The 22,445-nt window shown below is 44.6% G+C and overlaps 2 protein-coding genes across 2 annotated transcripts in view; one reads left to right on the top strand and one right to left on the bottom strand.

Annotated features, from left to right (window-relative positions):
* Window positions 1–7,188: 7,188 nt before the first annotated feature.
* Window positions 7,189–11,868, top strand: LOC306923878 (leucine-rich repeat and transmembrane domain-containing protein 2-like; the record flags this gene model as incomplete). The annotated part of the gene is made up of 3 exons (XM_079502222.1): window positions 7,189–7,234; window positions 10,175–10,867; window positions 11,312–11,868. The coding sequence occupies 3 exons, from the start codon at window positions 7,189–7,191 to the stop codon at window positions 11,866–11,868; spliced, it is 1,296 nt and encodes a 431-aa protein (XP_079358348.1).
* Window positions 11,869–14,130: 2,262 nt separating this feature from the next.
* LOC306923877 (voltage-dependent calcium channel subunit alpha-2/delta-4-like) overlaps window positions 14,131–22,445 on the bottom strand; it is a gene marked incomplete at both ends in the record, with an annotated part of 33,529 nt that continues 25,214 nt past the window's right edge. Inside the window, 4 exons of the mRNA XM_079502221.1 lie at window positions 14,131–14,159; window positions 16,575–16,643; window positions 20,340–20,461; window positions 20,817–20,909. Of these exons, the coding sequence (XP_079358347.1) occupies window positions 14,131–14,159; window positions 16,575–16,643; window positions 20,340–20,461; window positions 20,817–20,909 (313 nt within the window). The remainder of the gene's footprint in view (window positions 14,160–16,574; window positions 16,644–20,339; window positions 20,462–20,816; window positions 20,910–22,445) is intronic.

Genomic DNA, 22,445 nt, shown 5'->3' with positions numbered 1-22,445 from the left:
GGCCCTATCATTGGGGGGCCAAATCGGTGAAAAATGTGGGTATAAAAGAATTGAGCTGCGAACTCCTTTGGTCCACCCATTCCTGGGTCCACACCATTGTGGGTGTATGGGATTTTTCGCTATTACTATTACTATCACTAAACTCAGGTGAAATTCACCCGAACACCTGCCTGTAGAAAAAGCCAGGGATGTGGGCACACTGGGCAGGGAAACAAACTTATGATGTAATTGAGCATCATGAAGGTATACTAAAGACCTACCCACCTCAGACATCAGCAACATTATTAAAAATACAAAAATATAATGTTTAGTGTTCTCGGGTATAGTGCAGACATGCAGTGACAGTAATATGCCTCCCTGACCCAGACGAAGGAAGGCAATGTAACATTAGTAGTGTGGATTAATCAGCTGTGACGTCAGGCTCATCTGGAGTTGCAACAGGTGGATGATGATGAAGCCAAACGAAATATGCATGCAGCCAATTTGGACCGTTTACAGATTGCCTGGTCCATCTCTCTCTCTTTGTCTTCACATTTATTTATTTTTAGCTCCATTTTTATAGCCTGCTCTAATTCCGTTCATGATTAGGCTACATTGTTGTCACTGCTGCCTCTGTCAGCGGAGGCTGCATTCACACTATTGACAAATAAAGTTCCGGCCGTGCCCCTGGCCTGTACCCCCTGGCGGGTAGGAAGCCGCCTCCCCAGCCTCCCCTGGTGCTCCCTGCACCCATGGTACAGCAGTACTCAGTCTTAGAGTAGCCTCGGAAACCCAGACATTTTATTTCCAGGGAGAAGAGAAAAAAAAGTCTGGGGCCGAGTGAGTCCACTTCAATTCGGCATACAGTAGCGCAAACGTCGCTCACTCTCTGCTGATTTCGGATTGTCTGCACCTTTGTTAAATTGACGCACACACGCACACACGTACACACACGTACACACACGTACACACACACACACACACACACACACACACACACACACACACACACACACACACACACACACACACACACACACACACACACACACACTCCTCTCTCTCTCTGTCGCTCTAATTAATTAGTCTCATGTCGCGCAGCTGCGTATAGTTAGAGCTGTGCCTATGCCATAGAAAGCATAGGTGGGTTCCAGTCTAGTCTTTAGAGCAACCTAGTTTCACTAACATTTTTATGCAGACAAACAAAAAGAAAACAATACATAAAAAAAAAGTTAAAGTAAAACTAAGTGCAGACGGCTGATTGTATCAGTTTTATTTATGTTTGTGAAATAATCATTTTAATTGTTTTGTTTAAATCTGTAAACCAACAGCCACCATTATCTATGTTGCGTCCGTTTCTTTAGTTGGAGAAGGTATTTTTTGCCCTTGAGGGATGCTTGGAGGCATTACAATGGTGCTTTGATGCATTACAAACGGCATGAACAATGGCTTGCAGATGTGACTCAGGGCTATATAACAAATAACAGAGCATCACAGTGCTGTGATGCAAAATGCTTGTCTTTCTGTAAAATTGCTTATTTTGGTTATAATTGTTATGTTGGTTACATTTTTGTTAGGATTGTTTCTGAAGTATAGTTGCCTATTTGGGCTTGCTTCCAATGTCTTGTTCCAGGGACCCCCGTACCAGATTTGTGTAAATGTTTAAAACATTTTGCACTTTATTTTTTTCAATGGTGTTTTAAAAATAGCAGATCTACAATAGCCGACATACGTAGGTTTAACGTGTGACGCAGCCACTTCTTTGAGGCTTGTTTTCATTGTGAATACATAGCCAGTGTTACATCACGTGAGACGGTTCTAGAGAAATGTTGGCCCTTGACGCATGAGTTGGTGACTGAGGACAGCATTGCGTTGGCATCCACATAGTCTGACAAACATCTTTGAGTTGGTGACTGAGGACAGCAGTGCGTTGGCATCCACATAGTCTGACAAACATCTTTGAGTTGGTGACTGAGGACAGCAGTGCGTTGGCATCCACATAGTCTGACAAACATCTTTGAGTTGGTGACTGAGGACAGCAGTGCGTTGGCATCCACATAGTCTGACAAACATCTTTGAGTTGGTGACTGAGGACAGCAGTGCGTTGGCATCCACATAGTCTGACAAACATCTTTGAGTTGGTGACTGAGGACAGCAGTGCGTTGGCATCCACATAGTCTGACAAACATCTGAGTTGGTGACTGAGGACAGCAGTGCGTTGGCATCCACATAGTCTGACAAACATCTTTGAGTTGAGTTGGTGACTGAGGACAGCATTGCGTTGGCATCCACATAGTCTGACAAACATCTTTGAGTTGAGTTGGTGACTGAGGACAGCATTGCGTTGGCATCCACATAGTCTGACAAACATCTTTGAGTTGAGTTGGTGACTGAGGACAGCATTGCGTTGGCATCCACATAGTCTGACAAACATCTTTGAGTTGAGTTGGTGACTGAGGACAGCATTGCGTTGGCATCCACATAGTCTGACAAACATCTGAGTTGGTGACTGAGGACAGCAGTGCGTTGGCATCCACATAGTCTGACAAACATCCACATAGTCTGACAAACATCTTTGAGTTGGTGACTGAGGACAGCAGTGCGTTGGTGACTGAGGACAGCAGTGCGTTGGTGACTGAGGACAGCAGTGCGTTGGCATCCACATAGTCTGACAAACATCTTTGAGTTGGTGACTGAGGACAGCAGTGCGTTGGTGACTGAGGACAGCAGTGCGTTGGTGACTGAGGACAGCAGTGAGTTGGTGACTGAGGACAGCAGTGCGTTGGTGACTGAGGACAGCAGTGCGTTGGTGACTGAGGACAGCAGTGCGTTGGCATCCACATAGTCTGACAAACATCCACATAGTCTGACAAACATCTTTGAGTTGGTGACTGAGGACAGCAGTGCGTTGGTGACTGAGGACAGCAGTGCGTTGGTGACTGAGGACAGCAGTGCGTTGGCATCCACATAGTCTGACAAACATCTTTGAGTTGGTGACTGAGGACAGCAGTGCGTTGGTGACTGAGGACAGCAGTGCGTTGGTGACTGAGGACAGCAGTGCGTTGGTGACTGAGGACAGCAGTGCGTTGGTGACTGAGGACAGCAGTGCGTTGGTGACTGAGGACAGCAGTGCGTTGGTGACTGAGGACAGCAGTGCGTTGGTGACTGAGGACAGCAGTGAGTTGGTGACTGAGGACAGCAGTGCGTTGGTGACTGAGGACAGCAGTGAGTTGGTGACTGAGGACAGCAGTGCGTTGGCGTCCACATAGTCTGACAAACATCTTTGTGCGGAAAGAACAAAAAAGAACCTTGAGGCGGCTCTGCATGGTGCCAACAGGATGATTAAGTGATGTCACATATCTTTCTTTTCTTCCCATTCTACCCCTCTGCTACGCACCTCTCTCTCTCTCTCTGTCTCTGTCTCTGTCTCTCTCTCTCTCTCTCTCTCTCTCTCCCTCTCCCCCTCACTCTCCCCCTCACTCTCAAAGTCTCTTTTGTGATGTATACGCAGAAGAGAGGCTTGAAAAGGATTAACCCATTTTGGGCGGGAATCCCTTTTGGTGTTTTAAGCGTTATGTTATACTTTAGCTATTGAAAAATAGCAGATCTACAAGCTCATAGAATGAACTTGTAGGTCTGCTATTTTTGAAAAATCGTGAAAATGTGGCGCAAATCTTTGAATATATATTATTTGAATCTTTGCGTCTGGATGGGTCCCTGCAGGAACTACATATTTTCAGAGGGGGGTCGGCGGCCAAATACAGATAATTCTAGGGGTCGTTGACATGAAATAGTTTGAGAATGACATAGAAACATTGTTTTTTCAGAAAACTGCCAGGATTCAGAAGACATTTTGTAGAATCGTCCTCAGGTCTAAAAGGATTAATCCATACATAACATTCTTTCATGATTACATCGGCACTGTGGGGCAGAAACCTTGTATCTCCATGTGTCCTTGTGTTGTACTGTATATCAGGGGTGCCCACGCTTTTTTGACTTGAGAGCTACTTTAAAAATGACCAGCTCAACAAGATCTACCCACCGAATACCATTGCTGAAAATAGTCATGGAATAGGTAGCGTTTTTTGTATTTAATTTGTAATGCTACCGACGTTTGTGCACAGCAACGCTCTTGAAACTATAAGATTGTACATTGTGGGTTTGAGGGGGTGCATACTTAGTTTAGACTAGTCATTGGTTAGACATGGGTTAAAAATATTTTTAATTCAAGTGGCAGATGCAAACAATATATATTTTAAAAATATTATTTAGGGGCATGTCATGCGATCTACCTGCACAGCCTTTGTGATCTACTGGTAGATCGCAATCTACCTTTTGGGCACCCCTGCTGTATATACTCCCTCCCCTCCATAATGAAATGCCATATTTTATATATACGTTGTCGCATGACAGTATCGCACAAAACCACAACGCATTGTGACATTGTACGGTTGGCTAGTTTCACAATATTTTTGAAAAATCTTGGAACATTTTTGACACATTTACTAACTACAATCACTCAAAAAGAGTGGCTCTCTTGCATGGCTAAAAATGTATTCCCTCCGTGTTTGTGTTGCGCTCAGTGGAACAATCGCTCAACAAACTTCTCAGGAAGCAAAGAGGCCGTGGTGGTAGAAGTACTACAAGTGCACATAAAGTGCGTTGCGATGCGACACGCGAGCTAAAAGATTGACTATTTTCAAACAACCTAAAGGTACAAAATAGGGATAAAGTGATTAACGTATGTTTTATAATATAATCATTTATATCTGCAAAGTAACTAGCTAAAGTTCAAATAATTATAAGGTAGTTAAAGTACAATATATTTGCCTTTGAGAAATAGTGGAGTAAATGTGAAATTCTTGAAATTTGGAAATACTTAAATTGTACTTAAGTATACAGTAAGACTAAATGTACTCAATAGTTACTTTACACCATTGCAAAGAGACAAATAATCAAATGGACTGAATACAAAGGAAGGGCTGCGTATTAAGTCAGATTGCAGAGCTGCAATACCAGTGCAATGAAATCTAACAGAGTGACTAACATGTTGTTTCTACAAAAACAAATAGAAAACACAGTGCTCTGCATTGGATGAAAGGCATGCCATCTTGTCAAGCCTCTCTCTTTTGAATACCCTAATCAACAGCTCCTTCCTACATACCTCTCAATTATACTGTCTGAGTGCTGCAGCCAGCAGGGATCTCATGCTGAACATGTATTTATAGACAGTCATACAGTAGAACAGGGCCGGATCTACAATATGGGCACGTGCCCAGGGGCCCTTGGGCAGCAGGGGGCCCTAAAGAAAGAAAAATCACACCCGTGTGCAGTGAGGGGCGCTAATATATTAAAGTCTAACTCATGTTGATTAGGTGATGTAATGATGTAAAACAAACGGTGCAAGCACAAACATCAAACGCCATTAACAATGAAGAGACAGTATGACATAATGAGGGACATGACTTAAATTTTCCCTTCATTGTCAATGGCGTTTACAAAACAAACATTGAACTAAAGACAAACATTAAACCTGTGTATATGAGGGGCTGGCGCCCCTCAAAAAAAGAACGATTTTTTAAAAGCTCCACAGAAGATTTCCCCACTAATCAGAATGAAATAAATGGTGTCTAAAAAGATTTGTGTTTAATTGTTGGTGAGAATGCAGCTGAAAAGTGCAATTGTGTGTAAAGCAGTAAAGCAGCACTATAGATTGTCTGTTCAAGGTGGGTGGGCCCACTGGGCTGTGGGTGGGCCCACTGGGCTGTGGGTGGGCCCACTGGGCTGTGTGAGGTCAGGTGGAGAGGTGGGTGGGCCCACTGGGCTGTGTGAGGTCAGGTGGAGAGGTGAGGTGGGTGGGCCCACTGGGCTGTGTGAGGTCAGGTGGAGAGGTGGGTGGGCCCACTGGGCTGTGTGAGGTCAGGTGGAGAGGTGGGTGGGCCCACTGGGCTGTGTGAGGTCAGGTGGAGAGGTGGGTGGGCCCACTGGGCTGTGTGAGGTCAGGTGGAGAGGTGGGTGGGCCCACTGGGCTGTGTGAGGTCAGGTGGAGAGGTGGGTGGGCCCACTGGGCTGTGTGAGGTCAGGTGGAGAGGTGGGTGGGCCCACTGGGCTGTGTGAGGTCAGGTGGAGAGGTGGGTGGGCCCACTGGGCTGTGTGAGGTCAGGTGGAGAGGTGGGTGGGCCCACTGGGCTGTGTGAGGTCAGGTGGAGAGGTGGGTGGGCCCACTGGGCTGTGTGAGGTCAGGTGGAGAGGTGGGTGGGCCCACTGGGCTGTGTGAGGTCAGGTGGAGAGGTGATTCTGGTGCATCCAGCTTGTTTTCATTCTGCAAGCATGGCGTCAGGTGGCTCGACAAAAAAAAGGTAAAAATACTGAAATACACTGTCTGGCACTGGCCAGATTCTCTCACCCATTTGCTTACTATGTGGGTCAAATAAAAAAACAATGTGCTTGTTACTGCCTGACTGTCACTCTGGGGCTGGGTAGGCGGCCGGGAATAGACCAATATAACGGAATAAAACCGCCCCAAAACGGCCCAAATTGGGTGGGCGCATGATTCGACGTGCATGTGCAGGGGGGGCCCTTCAAGCTTCAGTGCCCAGGGGCCCTCAGAGGTGTTAATCCGGCCCTGAGTATGCATGTGTCTAGTAGTGTGTCTACTGCATATGACATTGCAACGTGTCCCTGTACCATGTATTGTGCTATTATTAAACTGGTATTTACACCCCAGCATCAATACTACTAAAGTATAACATTTATTGTACATTGGAAAAATAATTAAGCCCCACCACCCGCTCTCCCAAGAAAGTCACCTAATGTCTTACGTACTATAGTATATTACTGTATTATTACATGTCTTGGTTGAATGCTTGATTCTGTCAATCGCTGAATTCAGTGGTCTGTTATTTCTGGATAATGACCGCTCCGCTCTATAACAGACCGATGCCTAAACAAACCCTCGGAGCACATGCTGTGCTCCGCTGATTTACTGCTGTTTCCAACATGACAGCCATGTAAACGCACACACAATGTAATTTGCATGCTAAACATTGCTCTCAAAAATGTTTTTGAAAACATTCGAGCGAGAAATAGACGAAGCAGTTCCCGAAAAATGGATTCTATTTGATCAACTCACTTCCTTGTTTTTCCGACAGTGCTCCAGCCCTGCAGCTGGGCAGATGCCAGAGCCAGTCTAAAGGTGGGATCGGAGACATGTGGTACTTGGACAGGCATCGGGGGAACAACCTGGAGAGTCTGGGTGAGTGAAACACGCCATTCATTATCGTCTCTGTTGGAGATCAGCCTGATGGCTCTATAGAGTCCATAGAGCGGGCCTATAGGCAACCATAGGAGATCAGCCTGATGGCTCTATAGAGTCCATAGAACGGGCCTATAGGCAACCATAGGCACAGGTGGCCACATTGGCACAAAGGAGGGTGATCACTGGCACACTGGCATAAGTGTGAGAGAAAGTATTTTTGGTTTAAAATAAATTATTTAAAAAACATCACACCCGTGTGAAGTGAGTGGTGCAACTCCGTGTGGGGGTCCCCGGGGGGTCCCCGGAACTTCCAGACCCACAGGAACGAGCCCAGGGTGCCGGCCCGGTTCCGGCGAGCCACCCTGCGTCCGAAACGGTCGAAAAATGACAGAGTTAGTGTGAGGGTCCCCAGGGGGTCCCTGTACTGTACTGTACTGTACTGTACTGTCACACCCGAAATCATCATATATACAGTTAATATATGTGTGTGTGTGTGTGTGTGTGTGTGTGTGTGTGTGTGTGTGTGTGTGTGTGTATTTGGCTGCACAACAGTGACACTTGGTGATGAAAACCAACCAAACGCTATTTTCGTGCTCGGACCCAGGGACGGACACAGCCAGCCAGGGACACAGCCAGCCAGGGACACACAAAGCTTTTTTTTGAGTGGTGCAACCACTCCTATAAGTGGTTGCACCACTCAAAAAAAAAGTAGTAGCTAAAATCCCTCCCATGTGTATGTAAATTACATCATGCAAATAATTCTACATTCATTAAAACACTGACCTCTGACTGGTGAGGGAGTCTCGTCTGATTGTTAGGGAGTCTAATGATCATTATATAACAATGTGAAAGAAAATATTTAAATAGAAGGAAAAGGGTTATACAGTATGTGTGGATAATCAAAATATGTTGAAATGTGAATGGTGTCGTTAAAATGAATATTCATGGCAGACTGACAAACAGATTCCTGATGAAGGTCGTTTAGACCGAAACGTTGTCATCTGAATAAAACTGCTGCTCTATTGGTGAAGACAGTGTGCGGGACCCCTTTTCTTCTCATGATTCGCATTTGGTTGCCGGCTCCGTCGCACCTGTCCTTGTAGGTGTGCACAAGGCCCTTGTCTCTACAAAGACTGACACTCAGAGAAATAAAAATATAGCACTTAACCTATTTTGGGCGGGAACCCCTTTTGGTGTTTTAAACATTATGTTATAATTTAGCTATTGAAAAATAGCAGATCTACAAGTTCATAGCGCGCCACCGAGTGGCGCGCTACGAGCTTGTAGGTCTGCTATTTTTGAAAAATGTTTTTAACTTAATGGGTTAAATTTCAAAAAGGTTGCAAATCCCTGCAATAGAGTGAGCCATGCATGGTCCAACCCCCGCCGCAGTCTTACAGTTCAAGTGCACTTGAACAAGAACCACTGAACCCTGAAGAGCGTCTTCCGAACAACACATGCAGAGTGCAGACGTAACAGGGACGTGCACACATAGTCATCAAAGGGGGCTTCAGCCCCTGCCCTTTTACCCGTCTGTAAAACAACTGCCCTCTCCAGACCACGAAAGAAATGCAAATGCCACTCCTGAACTTGAACACAGTATTTTGCGTTGAACAAATTTGTTTAGAAATCCATGTCGTTACACACCGCATCTCCACTATAGCTAAAGAGTGCGCCCCGAAAATAGCTGATCTACAAGCTCTCAACGCGGCGCAGCGCGGCGCGTTGAGAGCTTGTAGATCTGCTATTTTTGTCCAAAAGTGCCCTCTTATACGGGATTTCAGCCCCTGCACCTCTAACACTCTCTGCATGTCCCTGAGACATAACATCGTCAAGGTCTAGTGGTATTTTGACAATTGAGCTGTCCATTCTCCACTTCCACTAATAGAATAGTATTAGATCATTTAAATGCAGAGAAACATACAGAGAAAAGTAGTGTAACTTCAAAAGCAGAGACACACAGTCACCAGTGATGTCCCTTTCTTGTTAGACTGGAACTCACCTATGCTTTTTATGGCATAGGCAGCTCCGCCGGGAGAAACTACTGTAGGCACAGCTGCAGGACATGAGACTAATTAATTAGAGCGACAGAGAGAGAGAGGAGTGTGTGTGTGTACGTGTGTGCGTCAATTTAACAAAGGTGCAGACGATCACAAATAAGCAGAGAGTGAGCGACGTTTGCGCTACTGTATGCCGAAATGAAGTGGACTCTGCCCCAGACTTTTTTTTTTCTCCCTGGAAATAAAAACGTCTGTGTTTTTCCGAGGCTACTTTCTTGTTAACTATAGAGTGGTGCCCGTTGGAGCCTTTACAGCGAAGCTGGCCTACTTGGAACGATGCAAGTTGGAAATGCGTGAAGAATAAAAGTGACCTGCACACCGTCCTCTTGCACAACAGGAACACTTTTATTAAAGCTTTAATAAAAGTGTTGGTGTTGTAAGTGAACGGTGTGCAGATCACTTTATGCTAACACAAACTTTGTCCTACACAAACATTGCGTAACAAACATTGAAGATGAAGGTTGAGGACGCAAATTCTGATTGGCCGGAATGAGATGATGTATGATGATATGATATATGATGATCATGGTATATCAGATAAGATCGCCCCTCACGTCACACGGGTGTGATTTTTATTCAGCTATAATATAAAAAAAAACTATATGTACTTGGACTATATCACCAAGACAAATTCCTGTACAAAATAGGCCATTAAAACCGGGAAAGCATCTGACAATTTGTGATTTTTCTTTAAACTCAAATCTTTGTCCTGGGGGTCCCCTGGGACAAAATATTTTGAAATGGGGGGGTTCCGAGGCCAAATACATTTTGGGGGTCCTTTGCATGAAAAAGTTCAGCAACATTTAGAAGACATTTGTAGAATGGGTCCTCAAGGTCTTAATGGTTAAGTATAGTGATTCTCTCTCTTCCATCTCAGTCTGTGCAGTGCTGCCCAGCGTGCTGCTGACTGTAGTGAGTCTCCTGGGGACTGTCCACGGCTGTCCCGGGGTCTGCACCTGCCGCGGAAACACCAGCGACTGCTCCGCTCTGGGTCTGCTCTCCCTCGGCCCCATCCTGCCACTGCTGCCCCGGGACACCCGGACCCTCCGCTTGCCCCAGAACAACCTCTCCTCGCTGGGCACGGGAGAGCTGTCTGACCTCAGCAGCCTGGATCTCCTCGACCTCTCGCAGAACCACCTGTGGAACCTGCAGCCCGGGGTCTTCTCGGGCATCTGCGGCCTGCGCTCGCTCAATCTGTCCCGCAACCGCCTGGGCAGCAGCCGCCTCCCGGCCTTCGAGCCCGGCGGCGTCCAGCGCGCCAATGGCAGTCAAGTGAGCAATGGCACTGCTGCTCAGCAAAGTCTGAGCAAGGACCTGTTCCGAGGGCTGATTCTGCTGCAGTCGTTGGACCTGTCTGAGAATGGTCTACTGTGGCTCCCCAAAGGCCTGCTGGACTCGCTCCAGGGACTGGTCTGGCTCTCTCTGGCCGGGAACAAGCTCCGGGCCTTGGACAGAGTGACTTTTGAGCCTCTGCTGGCGCTACAGCAGCTCCAGCTGGCCGGGAACCCGTGGGTGTGTGACTGCAAGTTGAGAGACTTTAAGCACTGGATGGAGTGGCTGATTTACAGGGGTGAGCATGCGGGCCCTGTTTTCTGTTACTGCCATGCTGGCTCTTTTGAATCTCAAATGTGTTGGACATGGATAGGCTGCTAATGGACCTACTGTGGTTTATGACTGTAGGGGAATGAATGATGTTGTACTTTAAAGGCTATAGCTGTCTAATCAAGTCAATTAATCTCAGTTCTGCAGTATTTCTAGACCTGCTGAACACAAGCATTTATAATCTCTCTCTCTCTCTCGCTCTATCCCCCTCTCTCTACTGTATCTCTCTATCCATGTCTTTCTTTCTCTGTATCTCTCCATCTTTCTCTGTCTCCATCTCCCTCTGTCTCCATCTCTCTCTCTCTCTCCGTCTCCCTCTCTCTCTCTCTCTCCCCTTCTCTCTCCCCCCTCTCTCTCTCTCTCTCTCTCTCTCTCCCTCCCTCTCTGTCTGTGTGTGTTGTATCTCATCCAGATGGACAGGTGGATGCAGTGCAGTGCAGTTTCCCCAGGGACCTGAGGGGCAGGGACATCCGCAGTGTTCCGGCAGAGATGTTCAACTACTGCCTGCAGATCCAGCAGGTCAAAGAAGGAGGAGGAGGAGGGGACCCCACCTCCTCCGGCTACAACAACAACAATGCCAGAGCCCTGCCGGGGCCGCCGCCCTGCCCGCAGGGCCGCATGACCACCAGCGGGGAGGACTGTGTGCGCCAGCGCTACAAGCCCGCCAGCGTGCGGAGGGCGGCGGGCACGCAGATCGTGGCGGGCGTGGTGTGCGGCACGGTGTGCGTGATGATGGTGGTGGCCGCCACCTACGGCTGCATCTACGCCTCGCTGATGGCCCGCTACCAGCGGGAGATAAAGAGCCGCGGCCAGCGGCTGGTCAACGACGCCGGGGGCGCCGAGACGGAGCCCGAGGAGGGCGAGACGGACGTGGAGGACGGCGTGGTGTCGTCGCTGATCTCGCCGGACGAGTCGCCGACCATGCAGGCAAGTGGCATGGACCACAGCTACAGGATAAGCAGCTTCTGAGAATACTTTCACGGTCTGGCTTTTCTGATTTCAACTTTCAACTTTTTATCATGATGGGCCACCATCTGAGCAGCCATCGGCTGGGGGGTGAAGCTGAAACTGAATTCTCCCCCCCGTCCGTCCGTGTGGGATTAACACAAAGGTCTCTCTTCCTTGTGACTGCTTCAGCAAAGGCCTTCTCATCTCATTCACGCTGCTACAGTACATTATGGGGGACGGTGAATTGTATGGAGGCAAGTGTAGCCTATAAACCCCCCGGGAATCAAACACCGCCGCGGCTCTCCCGCGTGGAAGAGCCAACATCTCATCCACTAGACCAAAGGGAATTCCCCGTATAGGACGGGGAAGATATTAGGCTTTTAGGTCAGCAGGCAGATTGAGGCTCTGAGCCACTACTGCTAGACTAGCATACAGTACCTACCTATACAGTATACACAGTACTGTAAACTGTACCTATCTCACTCTATTGTGTGGCTAAGGTTTCAGATGTGAACTGATTTACTGCGTATCGACCAAATGGACTACATTCAGCGACAACTGGATGTGAGCAGCTCATCTACCAGATCAGTGGTTTTCAACCCTTTTCCTATCAAGGCCAATTATTTATTCGGAATTTAATTGAGTCATGGACTGATGAGATTTAGCCTCTCAGACACTAAACTGAAGAATATGTTGTTGCCGTTGGATACGATTTTGTCTACAATTCAATGCTATACTGAAGTGGTATACCATACGGAGAGACAACAGGCAAACGTTGATGAAAATAACAATCCTTCGACATTCTCTAATTGTGTAGATTTCGTAAATTAAGAAATGCTGATTTTTTTAACAATAATTTCACTTTTGAGACTGTAAAATTACACTCTCAAGACTTCAAGATCTATGAGGGTGACCAACTCTCCATTTATCTGGGGACCACCGGAACCACCTCAAGACCCACTGGTGGTCCCCGGACCACTGGTTGAAAACCACTGTACTGCAGTAGATGTGGATTGGAATTCCCTGCTCCGCTGCACAGAGCTGTGTCTCTGACAGCTTCCTCGCGCCTCCGAAGCTGATGCCTGACACGTATTCACCTCTGTTTGACTGCTTGTCTTTACTCCAACGCTATGGTGAGCCGTTGAGGTAGCTTTGATCAAAGTGTTTTTTTGTTCTCTGCGTGTCTGTAAAGCACAAAGCGACAGTACCATTGTGTATCTGTTTTATGTTTTGTTAAAGTTTACTATGAAAACCTGCATCTCCCGTCAGTCAGTCCGTCAGTCACGCCTCGTGACACATATATGGCCAATACAATAATTCATTCCATATGTTGATCTGACTTCATCAAACCCTGTACACCCAAGACACGCTCCATATATGACCAGTATAGAATTCATTCCGTTGATCTGACCTCATCAAACCCCCTAGATCTTCATATATGGAGCTGGCCTGTTCTGATATCCAACGTCTCTTCTCGCCCTCTGGGCGTCTTATACTGGTTTAATTGTGTGAACTTTTACCCAATATCCACCTTGCGTTACAAGTTTATTTTCTGTAATTTTATTATTAGTATTATTAGTATTATTATTAACATTCCTAGTCCTCAGAGTAGCCCAGTTAGAATGAAACCATAAATAGTAAAAAGTATGATCAGGTTTGGATTTGCTTATGGGCAGGATGGATGGCTTGGGAATCCATGCCTCTGCTGTTGATATCCCCCACCCCTCCCACCCCCACGGTCATTCATTTCCATTTTTATGGCCAAACGTGGCCAGTGGCGGACATGTTTTATCCCTGGTCAATCACTGCATTTCTGTTTTTGGAATATACACGTTTGATATGTTTGATATTTATGTTTGATAAATGATAATACCTGCACAATTTAACTCCTGGAGACTCCTGTCCAGGACAGGCTTTCAGAGGCGCCTCAAGACTATATTCGAATTTTTTTGAAAATAGCAGATCTATACAAGTTCACAAGACATTCATGAGTTGCGACCTTGTAGATTGACTATTTTTGCTATTTTGTTGTGCAAATAAGTATTTGGTTAAGGAGGTTAAGAAGTTTGTTTGGCTCCTGTTTTGTTTGTTTGTTTGTTTGTTTTTTGTAAATCGAACCCTGTGCGTTTCATCAGTGCGTGCGTGCGTGCATGCGTGCGTGCGTGCGTGCGTGCGTGCGTGCGTGCGTGCGTGCGTGCGTGCGTGCGTGCGTGCGTGCGTTATAGACCTGCGTGGAGATGCTGAATCATTTATTTGGTGAACAACCACTTTAAAAGATGTGAGTCATATAAGGTACGGGTTGTGAAGGTGAACTGAAACAAGAGAACAATACTGGCACCTAGAGGCCATCAACCATAACGTAGCTTTGGGCTCATTAGCTGCTATAGAACACTGGAGGTCAGGGCATGGACATCATGGACATGGCTATGCTTTTCCTACATCAATGACGGATAGTGATTATTAAAGATAGCCCAACCTTCATGTTCCCAGCCTAACAGTGAGATTGTTGTTGCTGCAAACTTACATTAAACACAGGGTGAGTGCACATACTGTACCATTTTTTTAGAGTGAATTCAGAACTGTAGCGTCATTGTGCAAGCACAACATTGCAATTGTGTCAACCCAGCAATTGAGACTTATTCACATATGTATTTGCTTGCTAATGGATCCTCTGTCTTATCCTATATGTATTTGATTTTGTTCATATTTTCTGGGTTAAGCACAAGAAATGTTATCAGTTTGTCCAAAGACAATGAGGGTTTGAAATTTGAATAAAATGGTACCCATGCTGAAAATAATAAACTTTATTTATCTAAACACAGTTGTATTAGTCTTTGTAACACTGTAATTGTAGGATTATAATGCTTGCCAACACCCAATTCCCAAATTAGCATCGCTCAGATAAGAAAATCAATCAGACACTATGGAGTGCAGCCAGAGAGATCCAGATCAATAAAATAGAGGTCAGAATCAAACACAAGACTTTTCACCCTTTCTTGTAACCTTTGCGTGTATGTACACGTGGTACAAATCCACCAAAGCATAAGCCTAGCTCAGCCATAAACACTGTAAAACGCTTTACTTTTCAGGAAAATGAAAATAGAGTTGTAGAGCTGTATTCCAATGGATCCACTTTAGTTATTCACAGTAGGCTCTTAAGAGCCTTTTGTTAATATTTAACTATTCGTTAAATATTAACAAAACCCACAGACTCCATATTTCTTTCATACATTTTCCAAATCTTTCAAGATTTTTTCAAAGTAGCAAAAATAGCGTACAAAATCTACAAGCTCACAATGCATGTATCAACTTGTGATGCATATGGTATGACAAAGTTCAGCCAAAGTACACGAGAGGGCTTAACCCATTCTGGACTGGAACCCCTTTTGGTGCATTATGTTATACTTTAGCTATTGAAAAATAGCAGATCTACAAGCTCATAGCACGGCACCGAGTGCCGCGCTACGATCTGCTATTTTTTAAAAAATCGTGAAAATGTGGCGCAAATCTTTGAATATATATTCTTTCAGAGCGAACGTTTTTAACTCAAATCTTTGCTTCTAGGGCAGGGGTATTCAACTGGCAGCCCGCGGGCCGTGTTTGGCCCCCTAGTGGCCCTTTGAATGATTTTCAAAAAAAAGAGAGCTTATGAAAGTTACAGGTATGATGTGTGCGATATAAAGTGCTAGATTATCATAATAACAATCCTATATATATATATATATATATATATATATATATATATATATATATATATATATATATATATATATTCTATCATATAGAAATTAGAATTAGACAGACTCCTGCAGTGTGTGTGTGTGTGTGTGTGTGTGTGTGTGTGTGTGTGTGTGTGTGTGTGATTGTATTTCCAGCTAGTGCTCGTTGACGCTCGTTCTGTCAAATAGGTCTATTCTAAGCATATCTATATCTATAGCATATACTTGTATAGACATATACCCGTAACACCCTGTGCTCATACTGTGCACAAATGTATTAGCCTACACAAATTGCATTTGTAGAACCCAAAACATTTCGCGCTTCGTGCGCACACTGTGCGGCCCCCCACACACAATCATTCTACAGTTGTGGCCCCCGACCTAATCTAGTTGAATACCCCTGTTCTAGGGGGATCCTTGGAACAACACATTTTCAGAGGGGGGCTGGCGGCCAATTACATATAATTTCTGGGGTCCTTGACATGAAATATTTAGCACCTACTCATATAGAAACATAGCTTCTGGTCTGGCCTAAATGGGTTAAGTGGTTAAATGATGACCAATAGCATGCCTTTATGACAGTGGTTCTCAACCAGTGGTTCGTGGACCACCAGTGGTCCTTGAGGGGGTTCCAGGTGGTCCCCAGCAAACTCTTGAGTGTAAAATGAAACCAAATGGACCCTTACTGGTCTTACGCTCTCAAGAGTTAAATTATTTATTACTTGAGTCTACACAATTAGAGAATGTAGAAGAATTATTTTGATCATGTTTGCCTGTTAACAGTAATATGGTACCACATAATACAGCATGGAATTGTGATAACGATCACCAAATATTCCATGTTTTTGGTCTGAGGCTAAATCTCATCAAATGTTGGTATGTGGCTCAAATGCCGAATAAATAGTGGACCTTGATATGAAAAGGGTTGAAAACCACTGATTTATGGATGAAATATGGAGATAACGCAGTATAGCGTTTCTGTCCAACAGCAACGTTATGTAAACTTACCTCCAGCGATGGCCGTCTTGTCCCCAGATGAAATCGTCACAGCAGTCGTGGCGATCACATATTTCACCCCTGCCAACGATTAACATTAATGTTAAGTATACATAGCTGCCAAATAAAATTCACATCTGACAAAAATAAATTGCTTTTGCCAATTAGATCCATGCAGCTACACGTTGTAGACACGCGTTTTCTTGTCTGCAACAAAACATTCACAAAAGGATATCTTTTGTCTTCATATGATTGGTCCTCATGATAAGACCGAAGACGGCACCATTTCTGTCCCTAGTGACATCATTGGGAGGCAGGTTTGGTCATTTCAAACAAGATTTCAAGAATTTATTTTTACCATAATGTTTTCTTAATCAAGAGCATAGAAACAGAAGACATTGCTCTTGCATTAAAACCCATTTTGGGCGGGAACCCCTTTTGGTGTTAGCATTATGTTATGCTTTAGCTATTGAAAAATAGCAGATCTAAAAGCTCGTAGCTTGTAGGTCTGCTATTTTTGAAAAATCGAAGAACGACTGACATAGAAACATAGGTTTTTCAGAAAACTGTCAGGATGTAGAAGACATTTTTAGAATCTGATCTCAGGTCAAAATGGGTTAATAAGAATAAGTAAGTAAGTAAGTAAGTAAGTAAGTAAGTAAGTAAGTGAGTGAGTGAGTGAGTGAGTGAGTAAGTAAGTAAGTAAGTAAGTAAGTGAGAAAGGCTTATTGTCGGTATCAAGGTGCAGGAGTCTATCCCCGTTTCAATGCGCTAGACCTCTGGGAGATGTATTGTTGAGGTGGAACGTAACACCTACCATCAGCTCCCAGTACTTACAGACCTCTGGGAGATGTATTGTTGAGGTGGAACGTAACACCTACCATCAGCTCCCAGTACTTACAGACCTCTGGAAGATGTATTGTTGAGGTGGAACGTAACACCTACCATCAGCTCCCAGTACTAGACCTCTGGGAGATGTATTGCTGAGGTGGAACGTAACACCTACCATCAGCTCCCAGTACTAGACCTCTGGGAGATGTATTGCTGAGGTGGAACGTAACACCTACCATCAGCTCCCAGTACTAGACCTCTGGGAGATGTATTGTTGAGGTGGAACTTAACACCTACCATCAGCTCCCAGTACTAGACCTCTGGGAGATGTATTGTTGAGGTGGAACGTAACACCTACCATCAGCTCCCAGTACTTACAGACCTCTGGGAGATGTATTGTTGAGGTGGAACGTAACACCTACCATCAGCTCCCAGTACTTACAGACCTCTGGGAGATGTATTGTTGAGGTGGAACTTAACACCTACCATCAGCTCCCAGTACTTACCACACAACTTCAAGCCGTGCTCCTCATACGCTGAGTTGGCGGTGCCCGGGATCGAACCCATGACCTTACGGTCGAAAGGTGAGTGGTCTAGTACCAACTGAGCTACCTTACGGTCGAAAGGTGAGTGGTCTAGTACCAACTGAGCTACCTTACGGTCGAAAGGTGAGTGGTCTAGTACCAACTGAGCTACCCGGACACAAATATGACTTAATAAGACATTAAGTTAATGAATAACATGAATAAGAATAATTATTAAAAAAAAAGGTTGAAATCTTAATTTGCCTACTGATGTCACTAGTTCTGAACTGTTCAGACAGCTATCCCCTGAGACACAACATAGATCGAAATGGTGCCATCTTATAAGGAACAGTAGTGAGGACCAATGATGACTGTATATGAAGATACGTTGAAAACGGGTGAGCCAGTGAGCTTGTAGATCGTTATGTTTGCTATTTTTTAAACAGGACTGAAGTGGACACTTTTTTAAACAGGACTGAAGTGGACACTTTTTTAAACAGGACTGAAGTGGACACTTTTTTAAACAGGACTGAAGTGGACACTTTTTGAAATGAAGCCTCTGCTTCCAAGCACAAATACTACAGTACAGTATACAGTATATTCCAAGACAGGTGGGTAAGCTTACTAAGCTATACCTGAAGAACAAGCCACTGGAGCGAGTAAAAAAAATTGACCAAGGTCCCAATGCAACATAGATGTGATATATGATGGTAATTGTCTGACATTGCGAGACAAGTACCATCATATATCATATACCTATTATCTATAAACATGGCTTTATATATAATACAGATACCAATGATTATTGCTTCTCTCAGCCAGATAAAACTAGCCAACCTTGTCCTATAGGATACCGTGATGCGTATTGCAGCATTAAACCTTAGAGCTGAGTGCCAAAGGGAGTCCAAGGGATTAAGTGTATAAGAAAGTAGTTTCAGCAATCCACTTCCTACAAATCAAAGGAATGCTGGTTTTATTTCTGTATAAGAGGCCTGATGGATAATTTTGAGTTATTAGATCTGTAGATCTGTTATTTTTGGTGGATGGTAGTTTCCATGTTCTCAATAACTATGTATTTTTCATGCCCTGTATCCCACTGAGTTTACATATCATTTCTGCCCCAGCGTAAAACAGATAGTATTAAATCTCACTCTCCCCCAGTCAGCGAGTAAGATAAAAGATTGTTTTCTCCTGTTGGACGTCTTGAATTATCTGCCCCTCTGGTGAAAAACATGTTATTCGGCCTTGGTACGGTGCTAGAGCAGACAAATTGTCTCCTAGTTACGTTAGCTGGTTGTCAGTAAACTTGGGCTGTGAACTACATTTACGTAAAGAACTACAATTCCCTTCGGTCACTCTTCCGGGATTTTACCGGAAGTATAATTTGCCACGTATCCCAAGTAGGCCTCCCGGCAATAGGTGTCGCCATAATTCACTTTTGGGTTACCCTCTGAACTCAAATACATTACTTCCCCATGTCCAAAGGATGTTATGACTTATGTAGTATAAAATGTTGTCACTGATGATGTGTCAGGGAGAGATCGTTTTAACGCTGTACGGACCTGCCATTTCTCTCCCGATGTGATGGGCAATATATATCAAATGGAAAATCCCCATAGCTCTGGTGTGGACTTCTTTCTTCCGTGTCTGGTGTCAAACTCATTCTAAGGTATTCTGGTATACTCTGATACTTCTCTGCCTAATTCTTTCCTTTTGGTATTATAGTTTTCCTCTAAAGTATTTATCCTTAAAAGGTATTACTATAGAGTTACAGTTGAACATTATAACAGTAAAGATAAAGTTAATATTCACTTGTTTAAAAGGTTTACAGTCCTTAATTCTGACTTCTTGAGTATTTGTACTCTATTACATTCTTACAAATTCTCCTCCACGGTACTCCTCCAGAGTCCAGATGATTGATTGGTCTTCAATCCTTCCCTTATCCTAAATTTATATGCATCAAGGCCAAATGTTGTCGTAATTTCCCAACACGGTTGTTGTGCTATTTAAAAGTACATTTGTCATCGAGCCAGATACTAAGATATAGTAGGCCTGCTTGTATTCTGTAACTCTTGATATTTGACCGATTTTGGATCTCAAAACCACAAATTTACATTTATTAGCATTAAGTGTCAGTATATGAGAGAGAGAGAGAGAGAGAGAGAGAGAGAGAGAGAGAGAGAGAGAGAGAGAGAGAGTGTGTTGCAATGCATAAATGTGCAGTTTCTCAATGGATAACTGTACAGAATCAGCAATACAAGAAAATATTATCATTCATTAGCATTACAAGGACCTAATATGAGCATACAGTACATAACGTGCAAGGTCCAGAGTCATAATGCTCAGATACTGTTGCTGTGATTGTCAAGGATCACAATGTGTTGACGTAAGAATAAAGACAATATTATGGTAATTCAATGACCTTTGTCGCTGACAGAGTAATAGTAGAATTTGCCAGGAGTGTTTTCCACTGCCAAGCGGTACCACAGCGGAAAGTGATCCACGGTGAACAGGTTGTCCTTGTCAGCAGGCGTCAGGAACTTCCTGTTATCAAGACAGAATCAGAACTTTAGTTGCCAGGTGCATTAAATGTACAGGAATTTGTCCTGATGACATTCGAACTGGACGTGAGGGAGGGAGGGAGAAGGGGGCATTTCTGGGGCTAAGCAGGAAACTCTTGCCAGGGAATGAATAGGCTTGTTGTTTTCAACGTATTTTTAGATCGTCATGGAGAGCAAATCTAACATTTATTTTTAGCCTGGCATGACTTTCACCACTGCATGTCCTGTACTGGTGTAATGCATCTACCATTAACTGGAATGTGGCACCATTTTTGGCCATCATCATCTATTCTATACAGTACCTCTACCAACACATTGGCTCTCCATGTAAGACTTACTTGGCCACTCTTGACTCCATACCAGTATATCTGGTTAGCCTCATGAGGCCAGAACGAGTGCCAAGGAAGGCTGTTTCCAGCCCAGCTTCCACCCTGTGCACACACACACACACACACACACACACACACACACACACACACACACACACACACACACACACACACACACACACACACACACACACACACACACACACACACACACACACACACACACACACACACACACACACACACACACACACAAAGATAACATGAGGAAATGGTGACAAAGCACAGATCATCTAGGATACTGTGTGCATTATCTCTCCCCAGCAGGTGAAAGCAGATCAGAGGGCTTATTTTTTGCTAGGGTTTCCCCCCCGCGGTATTGTTTTGCTTTATTCTTCAAACAGGAGAGCGTAGAGAGACAGGACACCAAGGGGGTCATGATGCGCGATAAGATGGGAGTCAGCTAGCGTTGGAATCGGGCTCACACATAGCAGTACTGTATGGTGTGTGCACCAACTGGAGCCACCAGCACTGTTGCCATGTCTGCTCATTATACGCTTTTTTTTTTTTGGAGGGGCTTGTTAAGTGTAGTCAAGCAAATTAATGAATGAATGTATTTGTCCATGGGCCTGTGAGCTTGTAGATCGGCTATTTTCAAATAGCTGATTTGCATATAGGTTTAGTCGCTTCTTTTGGGGCTTGTTTTCATGAACCTGGCAACACTGGCCACCAGTCCCCCCCCACCCGCACCCCTCCGGCGAATGAATGAATGTATTTGTCCATGGGCCTGTGAGCTTGTAGATCGGCTATTTTCAAATAGCTGATTTGCATATAGGTTTAGTCGCTTCTTTTGGGGCTTGTTTTCATGAACCTGGCAACACTGGCCACCAGTCCCCCTCCCACCCGCACCCCTCCGGCGTGCAGAGGTATTTTGACTGGTTCCCAGTTCCCAGTTTGAATCCCTGTCCAGGAGATCGGGGAAGGTAAAGGTTAAATGAATAATACGCTCCCCTCGTTCCGTTGCTCCCGGCAAGGTGTTTTTGAACGAGCCACTTAACCTCACGCTGCTCCAGTGGAAAACTGCTCGGCGGTAGAAAACTGTGTCGGCGCTGCATGGGGGCAAGACCCCCGAATGTGAATATGTGTTAGAATAAATGCCTGGCTGAATTTGAAACAGCGTTTCTGGAAATGAGAGAATCTGTGTCATCTCCAGCAAAATGCTCCCTGGATGAAAGGCAAAATAAAAAACAGCATGGCTTCCTCCTGTGCAATCTGTAGCTATGTTTAGCAAGTTTGTGGACGAAGCAGCAATGACACACTAATGTTAGCTTAGCAGCGTGAGGTTAGCTGTGAGATGAATGCATATAGACATGTTATAAAGTGAGTGTTCTAAAATAGGATAGTTCCAGGCCTTGGTTCTGACAGGCTGAGTCCTGTGGTAAAATGCTCCATAAACACACACCACATTATATTAATCAGTATCGATGCGGCAACGTCTTTCTTTACATGGATGTATTACCGTTTGCGTTTTTCATATGATTATTATGATTATTATGATATATTTCCCATACAGCAGGTTTTCCTTTAAAGTTATTTAGTTCTGTACAGCACCAGAAATTGTCTTTCACCTGCAGGACA

Source organism: Electrona antarctica, assembly GCF_951216825.1.
Source record: "Electrona antarctica genome assembly, chromosome: 5".
Lineage (NCBI taxonomy): Eukaryota > Metazoa > Chordata > Actinopteri > Myctophiformes > Myctophidae > Electrona > Electrona antarctica.
The sequence above is the reverse complement of the archived record's forward strand: the minus strand, read 5'-3'. Positions and strand labels throughout refer to the sequence as shown.